Here is an 11,644-nt window from a genome sequence, read left to right as displayed (position 1 = left end):
GGTAGAATAAGTCTTCAGCAACCTATGCTTGCCGTAAAAGGTGACCAACGGGATCGGGTGGTCAGGCTCGCTGACTTGGTTGATGCATGTCATAGATCCCAATTGCGTGGATCGATGCTCATGATATCAATCACTGGATTGTCTGGTACAGACTCGATTATTTACAGACCGTCGTCATATAGCTGGAATATTGCTGAGTGCGGCGTTAAACAACAAACCAACCAACCAGCCGGAAATACAAGAATTCTGACACTTGTTCCGTAAATTCGGTATGACACACGTGCTCGTATATCAATCTCTATATATGTCATTATAAATGTAAATCCCATATGCATGGTAATCTTAATTTGCTCGTTAAATTGTGACAGGACTGCAAAGAACAGATACAGTATACTTAAATACAAGATGATCCTACACAGTATATCTACGGTATGTATAAGGATGTGTATATCGCGAGAATCTTAAAGAGCCTGATAGTTATCAATATACTGCAGCAGAAAACATTCCTTTTTATTTTTTGTGGCGCATATACATATGTGTCTTGTTCTTTTGTATTAATTTCACATTTAATCTTTTTTTCTGATGATATAAAGGGACCCTAGTGCCCATGTCTTCTTGGGGCTTTATGGGACTCTTTTTGATACATTATATTCACTAATATTTGAACAAACAAAATTCTAATTCTTGTTTGATATCTTACTCTGACCTATCTATTTGAAAATAAAGAAAATTCATCACCAAAAGAACAAAAAAGGGCATACATAATGTCACATTGTTTGAATGAAATGTATATTAGCATCATCTGTTTTTTCCTAACAACCATGTGATATTTTCTGTTCGTTATGTATTAAAATAATGACACTATACATTTTGTTGTTGTAATGTTAGTCATTTTAATTACAAACAACTTACTAAGTTTCTATCAACGCATAATTTCGAAGTCAAGTTAACGCCTACATTTAGCGCGATATGTGATGTGGAGATTATTTTAGTTATCTGCCGATGGTAAGCTTCGAACGGAGACCTAACTACGACTGGCGTTCTCGATTACACGACGATATAAAAATATATAACTACACGGTAGCGCTTGCTGAAGACCGTACCAAGTCAGTGCTTTCTCGCGACGGCTGACCGAGTTCTATTTTTAGTAACAATATTTACGGAGTCTGAGATCACCTGTCGTCTAGATGGATTCGCTTATAACTCTGGTCAATACTCTAGACACGAAAACGCGCTGTCATATTTTTCTTCGATTATATTGTTTATATTGTATTTGTTTTCGGAGAGAAAACATTAATGACAAAGTGTGTTGTTCTTTCATATGGGCCGTTATAACTGAAAAAGTACCAGTTTTAAAAAAGAACTGCAAAAACGTCTTCTCAAAAGAAGTCCCTATAGCATGGAAAACAGTCACGTAAAAAATGTATTTGACATTATGAAACAGCGAAAAGTGGGGTTATTTCGGCCACGCACCGATGTGAAAATCGATTTCGCGATTTATCCCAAGCATCTTTCTAAAAAATGTTCATACTTTTGTCTCTACCCAATACTGAGGATGCCAATCCCCTTCTTGTACGCTGGATTCGGGGGTCTATTAGGGGGGCTTAGCAGTGTGGTACGCTGAAGGCAAACAAATTGATATTTGGTGTGCATATTTAACATTTTTTTAAAAAGATAATGACATACGTAAACGTTCCATTATATATTTTATTTTTTTCATATAGTCAGCTTTTAAACTTCAAATCGCACCTTTTTGTGAACTAGGAAGTGTTCAATACCGTTTCGTTCTACCTTTGCAGATTGGAATCAGACGTGCTTGTGAGATTTGTGTTTAGCGGTATTCGGGATTCAGATGTAAGCAAATGAGACTAAGAATGAAAAATTAGATGGTATTCGGGATTCAGGGGCGAAGTGGTTGGCTCCCCTCAATACTGCATCCGACAACCTTTATCCCCGACGCAATTTTGTTATCTCTAGAAAAACAATACTGGTCTCTTGGCGAATATTCAGTCAAATCATCGGAGGTGACAAAAGTCTATTCGGGAATGTTCCTGAATGATTCACTGAAGATCCAAGCGAACCGTGCCGTGTGGCAATCTACGTCATTAGCGGAAGTATCTGCTCGTGACCCCATACGCATGCTCAGTGAAGTTACAGTATCCATGCAGTGTTGGGCAACTTAAAATTGGCCCCTAAAACTACCAAAGAGAAGGTTTTTAGTCAAATATCTATACTAAATAAACACTATAACACATTATGGCTCTTAAAAGGATAAGCAAGGTAAGAGTTTTCACGATCATAAACGTTTAAACGACATATTTTGCCGGTATGAACAGCCGTGTTGATAAACGGTTTCGCCTATTCTTTTCGACGGTGGTCGTGTTTCATTTTGCCTTGGTGTTCAGATATCAGATAGTTCGTGTACCGGTGTTATTTGTGTGTTCGTTGATATACTGTTTTCGTAATTATTGTACATTATGTTGTTGATGTCCATAGAAATGACAGCAGACCCCCAAATACATTTTCCCCTTATCAAGACCAGAATCTCCCATTGAACAAGGAAGCTGTGGTGATAAGTTGGTGATTTGATTTTATGTGACTAATTCACATGATGTCAGAGATTAAGGTGTGTATCGTTCGGTGTGTTCTTTTTGTATCAACCCGCTTCATCAGGTAAATAGTAGCGACCCACAGTAGCTATTAGACAACCCAGGTATAGTCATGTATGAGTAACTTTGCTAGTTAGACGAAGCAGGCATGTGGGACAACCCATTTTACTGTGAACAGGGATACACGAAATTAAAAAAAAACCAAACCAAATGTTCTTGCATCATATATTTATCTATCTCATCACTTAAAAAGATCCACAAGCATAATGTTGTCAACAATTATTCGACACAGACGCTTCACTGTTCACAACAAGCGTAAGAATCAACCATTGTTAGGCATAGACACTTCACCGTTCACGACAAACATAAGATTCAACAGTTATTCCACACAGACACTTCTTGTTTACAAGACATTCCTCTGGCTTCACATGAGATAATCCTTAAAACCATTTGTCGCAGATATTTATGATAATTATATTCATAACACATCAAGACTTGACAGTCATTTATATCTGTCTAATGTACAATGCATAGGGTTTAGAAATGTTCACATTTTGTCGGCTAGCTGTTACAACAACTAGCTTGATGTCAAGGGCTATTTCAGTAGTTGTCTGTAATTTTAACCACACCAACTTTCACATAATTCACGAATCATACATGTTTGACCCAATCTTCATCCCAAATACCCTAATCATATATTTGATGAGTCATATTCAGTGCAACATTCAGGTTCCTACAATAAAATGTAAGGGTCTACAACCAAACAAGATTGTATTAACATAATACCAATAATGTTTGTTGTTTTTTCAACACTTTCAAAATAAGGCTAGACTATTTGGCGCTTATATCACACATCTGTTCGATTTTGTTTTTTGTTGTGTTATCAGCCGGTTGCTCCCAACTCTATCACCATCCATATCCCTTCTGTTCAAGTACCCCTTTGCTATCCTTAGGATTAGCCTGTCAGTTATCCTTTCCGACATTGAGTGTTGGTTGTGAGTTGGGATTAGGGTTAGGTATCTCAACTCTCATAACAATTAATACAGTGTAATTCGAATATAATCCCATATATTTTGATCAACTTGAGTTCAAGAACTTCTTTAAATGGCTTTCAGAAGTTGGTATGATGAACAAGGGAGATAGTTCTATGGATGCACAACTTCCTTATTTCAGTGAATGCAGTGTTACAGTGTAGATGCTAACACTGTTAGTTCGTTGGGATGCACACAAATGTAATTTATTTGTAAGCATTTGGGTGCTGATCACTGGGTAAATAAGCACAATTATTTGTCATAGTGTCTATGTTCCCATAGTGAAGTGTTAGCTGATTAATTAACTAGTCTAGCCAAACTTATGTGGCACTAATTGAATCAGAACAGTGCCAGCAGGCCAGTAAGTGCTGTACCAACCCCACTCCACCCAAAACATCCAGTGTATCACGAGGATTCCGTTTTCTTAGGCTGAGCCTAAACACTGTAAATAATTTGTTGGTCTGTGTTTTGTTCTGCATTTTGGGGGCAATTGTCATCACAGATAGTTCCATTTAAAACCTACTTTCACACGGGTTATAGCTAAAACAGCACCTCAGCGAAAACAGCACCAATAGGCGAAAACGGGACCTCTCCTCAAGCGAAAACGGCTACTATTGCCTGGCAAAAACGTCACCCTATTTGTTTTTACCTTGATACTGAAATAAATGAAATTAAACTCATTTGCAAACTCCAATAATTGTGAAATATTTAAAGTTTTACATAAGAAATAAGCCTCTACACCAACTATATTCCAACTCAGTTTATATCCATCTCAACTTATTGTGAAAACATAACATTCTTTGAAGGAAGATAGATCAAAATGAAATTAAACTCACATCGTCGCTTACAAACACAATTAATTGTGAAATGTTAAAACAAGTTTACATTAGAAATTAGCCTCTACTCCAATTTACTCGCCGACTCTTATTAGGAGGCGTAACTAACTTATTGTGAAAGCATTTTATGATCTGAAGTTATAAGTACCTTTACTCAGTGTCAAGCTGAAACTGTATTAAGAGGCTTAACATGGTGCTGTCAGATCACAATTATTCCCAATGGCCTTTCGATGTGTTGCATGCAAGAAAAATGTAAGCAAAAATCTGTGGACCCATCGTATATGTGTAACATGTAATTATATCATATATACTACTACATAAATCGTTCTTATCGTGATTAAAAATAGAGGTGCTGTTTTCGCTCAAGAAATTGGTGACGTTTTGCTGAGGTGCCGCTTTATCCTGCACTCCTTTCACACAATCTCATTAAAATCAGATCTTAGTTGTAGCTACTGCAGAACATGAACTTTGTTTGACCTATGAAGTAACGAACAAGAAGTCGACATTGGCCAGTTAGAAAGAAGTTTTCTTGAGCTTTACCATCTTCCCGAGGCAAGGGCGTTAACTGACTATAAAAGTCCAGTTTCCACCCTTGCCAAACTAGGCAGGAATTAAGGAGGATCCCCTTTGGCCGAACTAATGAGTCTATGCATAGTCCAATCCAAATCGCGTAACGAAACCCACATCCAGTTCGTAAACTGCAGTGCAGATTTCGGTCGATTGCAGGATTTTCAAAGCATGTGTACTGATAAGAGGGACACAGAAAGGATATGATTCATAATAGCCACTAGTGGTGCTACCATCAAACCCAGAAATTCCAGCCTACTTCGGTAAGGGTGGAGAGTCAGATAACTCCCTTGGCTCAGGAAGATGGAGCTTTACAGCACTAGTTTCAAACTGTCGACTTCCATGCCAGACTGCAGTAGAAAGTATCGAACATATGGGTGTGCAGAATCCAATATAAGATTGTGGAGGAAAAACAAGTCTAAGTTGGTTGTTATGCCAAAAGGTAAAAAAGCTGACAGGGGAAAGTCAGCCGCCTTCCCCGCCGTTGAGGGAGATCTGATAGAGTGGGTGAAGGAGCGTCGGATGGCAGGGGTGGGGATCAGTACGACTGATGTCCGCATTAAGGGCCTCAACATCGCCAAGAAGTTAGGCATCGCCCCAAGTGACTTCAAGGCAAGCATTGGATGGAGTCATAACTTTATGAAACGTCATGACCTGTCAATCAGACGGAAAACTCACATAGCTCAGAAACTGCCGACTGACTTCGAAGACAAGCTTCAGGAATTTCAGCGCTTCATCATCAAATCACGAGATAGAGAAAACTACAGCCTCGCACAGATCGGAAATGCTGATCAGACTCCGGTCACCTTTGACATTCCCTACCAGCAGACGGTCAGCTTCAAAGGAGAAAAGACAGTCACCATCCGGACAACGGGGAACGAAAAGAACCGCTTCACGGTTATGTTGTGTGTTACAGGAGACGGCAACAAGTTGCCGCCCTACGTCATTTTTAAGAGAAAGACTTTCCCGAAGAACGAACCTTTCCCCAAAGGCGTCGAGGTCAGAGTTCACGAAAAGGGGTGGTTTGATGGAGACCTCACTGAGGACTGGATTAGAACTGTTTGGGAGAGGAGACCTGGTGGCCTGCGTAAAGAGAAAAGTTTACTAGTGCTAGACGCATTCAGATGCCACCGCCTACCGTCTGTGAAAAGACAGCTGAAAACAATGAAGACAGACTTAGCAATCATACCCGGGGGGCTTACCAGTTTACTACAGCCACTGGACGTCTGTCTCAACAAGCCGTTCAAGTCCCTGCTTCGTTCAAGGTGGAACCAATGGATGGCAGAAGGACAGCAGACAATGACAGCAACTGGCCGCATCCGTCGCCCCGAACTATGGCGCATGTGCACATGGATCCTCCAAGCTTGGGAGGAAATCCCAGATGAAATGGTGACCCGGTCGTTTAAGAAATGTTGTATTACAAATGCCCTAGACGGAAGCGAAGACGACATTCTTTATGAAGACACAGTCAGAGAGTTGGCCGATGACGATCATGTAGAAGATGCCCAGGATGTGTTTTATGCGGACAACATCCCTGACAATGTGATGGAAAACATTTTCAATGATGACACTGCCAGCGACTTCCTGGGCTTCGACGGAGATGAAGCTGTATATGAGTGATTCTTCAACATTATGAATCAGTGACAGAGACAATATTGTGATTGTTTATGTATAGAAATGTATGTTATATGTATGTTAATGTATGTTATATGATTGTAAAATATGACCTGTAATATATGTGATGATTAATGAAAAGAGTGATCGCTTCAAATATAACTTAATTTTTAACAGTCATAGAATCGTTTTGTCTTTACTGCAATATAATGTGACGGGTCATTCCCAGGGTATTGAACGGTTTTCACTAAACACCGGTCAGACCAATCAGTGACCTGGGTTGAGTCACGTGCTGAAGCCACGTTATACCATAATGGAAAAAATCAAAACACTGACTATAACGGAACAAATAACAACAAATTCGACTTAATATGGGTCGTCAAAGTGGCAATAATATATATTTATTCATTCTTCGTCAACAACAAGTCGCAGATGGCGTCAGTCAAGTTGGTGTAGCTGTAAATAACGGTGAGCCGGTGGGATTGCCTCACGCAAGATTTCGCCTGACATGATTGAATGACCTAATTAAAGTGATATAGATCTAAGTAAATATAAGTAAATATACATATGTAATAATTCCTATAAAGGTATTCAATGTTCATTTCTAATAATGTTCATATAACCACAAACGGTACATACGAATGTATCGGTAGTTTATTCCGTTTGTTGACACTTGATTTCCGGTATACATGCTGGATGTTTTGTTTACCCATGGGGGGAAAAATACCTGAAATCTTATGTTGGCGTGTATAATGCGCACCCCCCTCTGCGCGGTTTCAATTTCTGAAAAAAAAGTGCGCACTATACACAAGAAAATACGGTAATATTTTGAAAACTGAACAGACGAAAATTCTTGAATGTCTAAATAGATAGCAGAGATTTTATGGCAGTACCACCTACAGGATATGGAAAGTCTCTTGTTTCAATGAAAGTTTCAATGTTTATGCCACTGCTTCATCGACAGTGATTTTGACAGCATCAGTCGTATGGCCAATAACTGTCGCTCGGAATACCCTTTGTTAACCATTTCGAGGTTGCATGATTAGAAAATACTCAAAGAATGTTACTTCCCCGATCTGGTAAGTGATGCTGTGATTGGTAGGATGAAAGGTAGTTCTGACTTGACCCATAATGGAATGTCCCCAGACCTTTGTTTACCAGTAGTGAGCACTAAGATCGGATTTTGATCACAGTCTTTATACCACTTAGAAACACACGGCTAAATTCCTGTCTTCATACTTGACCCGTGTTTAATCATTTTAAACCCAAGTTACTTTGTGATACATGTATCTACCTAGCACATTCAAATTTGACATGTTTGAGGTAGAAGTGTTTCATTTTCTTTGTGTTCTCACATGCTTATGCACTGCACAAGCAGGAAGGAAACGTGAGTGCAGTAAGTAAATTTTGTTGGGCATGATGAGAAACTTGGTACGTGTAAATATGTTGAAATGTACAAAACAACGGTGCCCAGACCAAGTACACAATCTCATTTAAGCTGGATTTGATACCATCCCTCTCTGCTTGAAGGTCGGAGGACATGTCAGGTAGATGTTACGGTGGGCCCAACGGGCCCAGTTGTGTTAGGCGCCTCAGTTCGCTTTGTATAGTTGTCTCCCTTGAGCATGCAAGAAACCTATGATGGTGGGTTCAAATCCCAGTTCTCCCCCATTATGTTTCTAGTTTTGTCAGCACCATACCCGTACCCGTGGGTTTCACCGAAGTGGTAAAGGTCTTCACTTCGGACATTCCCCCACATTAAGCTGGACCCATGTCACACCCAAAGTTTTGTTTTGAGGGATGTTGTTCTTGTCTGTTATCACTAACTTTGCAAAGAATATTTTGACCTGTGTTCACATACGTCCTACTCCTAAGATGGCAGCCTCATCTATGTGGCTGTTGATACATTTATTCAAAACAAAAGACTGGATATTAATAAACTTTTAGCAGGAAAAAAATATTTTCCTGAGTACCAGGATGGAGGAAGTATTATGTGGATCAACAAGATATTCTGGTTGATTTTATATTGCACACAAAAGTTGTGTTGGTTTGGTTAGTACCGGAAATATCGCTGCTGTTTCAACCATGAGGAGCAGTTAATTTGATTGTCATTTGTACCAGCTCTAAACAAAGGCATGGTTGTTAATGGGTCCAGGTCATGTAGTTTGGAGATAGTGGTTAAATCGTTCGCTCATCATGCCAAAGACCCGGGTTCCATTCCCGAAATGGGTACAATGTATGAAGCCCATTTCTGGTTTCCCCTGCCGTGATATTATTTGCTAAAAGCGGCGTAAAACCATACTCACTAACTCACTCTGCATTATTAAGGATGGTTTGAAAGTAACTTCCTGAACTGTGTTCCCACTGAATAGAAAAAACATCTCACCCAAACACACCCCTTGAGCCGCACATGCTCACAGGAACCACTTGACCAGACTGGTAGCTCATCCATCTCTCATTTTTGTGTCAACTGAGTAGTCCTATAATCCAAGCCATCCTATCAAAATTAACTTTTTTCATAAAATATCTTGTTTGAATTCCTTTCTTCTAACCATTATCCATCATATGTAACAATTATTTATTAATTTTGGCATAATATTTTTATGTTTTTTGACTAATGAAGTTACCTCTGTTTTCAGTATGAAATCAAGTAATATATGCAATATGAGTGTTTTAGATCAAAACTCTCACCCCATCTTCTCAAGCTGCATTTCTTAACACTGTATTGCAGAGAAGAGATGTAGTTGCTGCACCCCTGTTGGAAGATGTGTTGTATGAGGAGGGAATCATCACAATTGGCATCATCCTCACCAGAGACGACTTCAATGAAGAAGAGGATTGAGTGAACACCTATGCCTTCTTCAGATGAAGAAAGGGTGTCTCACTTCAGATGAGAAGTTCTTTTAGAACTTTCTCCTTCCCAGATCAACCCAGTAAAAGTCTCCTGTGGTTTCTTCTGACCCCAAGCAGAACTTGCAGTCCCTGAAGAAGAAAAGCACAAGAAGAGTTCATCCTCTTTCTCAAAAAAGCCGTCTCCAACTAAGAGGGAACACGTCTACAACCATGTCTACAACCACAAAGCCGATTGCTGTATCATCTGTGAAGGTGTTCACCAAGGGGTCCACAAAATCTACCTAGAAGAAAGAGAGCTTAGCGATAGAAACTAACAGTTTTAGTCCTAATAATATAGAGCAAAACCCATAAAAGAGGCAAATTCCTACTAGTCTTTGGCAAGGGCTATAGGACTAGTACCAATTTCTAATGCTGTAGCTGCGCACATCCCACCAGCTCCACACAGCCCCAGACAGTGGGTACTATCCACGCATGCCACTCAGATTGGACAACTCCTTCAAGCAGTCGCAGACCTTCACACAGGTTCAGGTCTTCATACTGCCTCAGAGATTCAAGCAGAAACCAACCTGCACGCAATCACAGACGTTCATGCAGCTGCAGACATTCACGCAGAAACCAACCTGCACGCAATCACAGACGTTCACGCAGCTGCAGACATTCACGCAGAAACCAACCTGCACGCAATCACAGACGTTCACGCAGCTGCAGACATTCAAGCAGAAACCAACCTGCACGCAATCACAGACGTTCATGCAGCTGCAGACATTCACGCAGAAACCAACCTGCACGCAATCACAGACGTTCACGCAGCTGCAGACATTCACGCAGAAACCAACCTGCACGCAATCACAGACGTTCACGCAGCTGCAGACATTCACGCAGAAACCAACCTGCACGCAATCACAGAGGTTCAAGCAGCTGCAGACATTCAGGCAGAAACCAACCTGAATGCAATCACAGACGTTCACGCAGCTGCAGACATTCACGCAGAAACCAACCTGCACGCAATCACAGACGTTCACGCAGCTGCAGACATTCACGCAGAAACCAACCTGCACGCAATCACAGACGTTCACGCAGCTGCAGACATTCACGCAGAAACCAACCTGCACGCAATCACAGAGGTTCAAGCAGCTGCAGACATTCACGCAGAAACCAACCTGCACGCAATCACAGACGTTCACGCAGCTGCAGACATTCACGCAGAAACCAACCTGCACGCAATCACAGACGTTCACGCAGCTGCAGACATTCACGCAGAAACCAACCTGCACGCAATCACAGACGTTCACGCAGCTGCAGACATTCACGCTGAAACCATCCTGCCTTCAGCGTTCACGAAGCAGTTGTCCAGTCCTTCACATAGGTTCTGGCCTTCACGTAGCCACAGACATGTTTGCAGGTTGCGACCTTCACGCAGGTTCCAGTCTTCACGCAGCCTCAGGCCTTCATGCAGCACCTACCTGCACACACCCTCCAACGTTCATGCAGCCTGCATTCTGACATTTCTACTCGCTACACAGCATATCAGATGATGAATGAAAGGAGGTCATCCCATTGGGAGGAATATTGCTCAACCTATGAAGAGCTCGTCCACCAGCATCCAACCCACACGAAGCGAGCCATAGCATTTACTCTAGCGCTTCATGGCAACTGCTCCATCCAAATGATCATGGAAGGTTGTTTTTTGGAGATCAGACTCGTCTGCGCAAATCATTATTTCAGAGATTTCTCCACACAAGATGTTGCTGGAATTCACCAATTTGGACCATTAGTAGTTGTACAACAACTGACTGTGCCTACTCGAAGATACCCCCTCCTACAAGTACTCACTATCATGCAGAAGATACCCCTTCCTACAAGTACCCACTATCATGCAGAAGATACCCCTTCCTACAAGTACCCACTATCATGCAGAAGATACCCCTTCCTACAAGTACTCACTATCATGCAGAAGATACCCCTTCCTACAAGTACTCACTATCATGCAGAAGATACCCCTTCCTACAAGTACCCACTATCATGCAGAAGATACCCCTTTCTACAAGTACCCACTATCATGCAGAAGATACCCCTTTCTACAAGTACCCACTATCATGCAGAAGATACCCCTTCCTACAAGTACTCACTATCA

The 11,644-nt window shown here is 41.0% G+C and overlaps 1 protein-coding gene across 3 annotated transcripts in view; it reads left to right on the top strand.

Annotated features, from left to right (window-relative positions):
• The first annotated feature begins 2,125 nt into the window (after nucleotides 1–2,125).
• The window catches only part of LOC139469745 (ubiquitin-conjugating enzyme E2-17 kDa), a 31,845-nt gene continuing 22,326 nt past the window's right edge, over nucleotides 2,126–11,644 (top strand). For 2 of the 3 annotated variants that reach the window (XM_071252016.1, XM_071252015.1), the window contains exon 1: nucleotides 2,126–2,280. In XM_071252016.1, the coding sequence (XP_071108117.1) occupies nucleotides 2,257–2,280 (24 nt within the window). In that variant the 5' untranslated portion in view covers nucleotides 2,126–2,256. The remainder of the gene's footprint in view (nucleotides 2,281–11,644) is intronic. The other variant, XM_071252014.1, reaches the window with a different exon arrangement.

Source organism: Haliotis cracherodii, unplaced genomic scaffold (genome assembly GCF_022045235.1).
Source record: "Haliotis cracherodii isolate W230 unplaced genomic scaffold, xgHalCrac1.p SCAF_2, whole genome shotgun sequence".
NCBI lineage: Eukaryota > Metazoa > Mollusca > Gastropoda > Lepetellida > Haliotidae > Haliotis > Haliotis cracherodii.
This window is presented reverse-complemented; position numbering and strand designations above follow the sequence as displayed.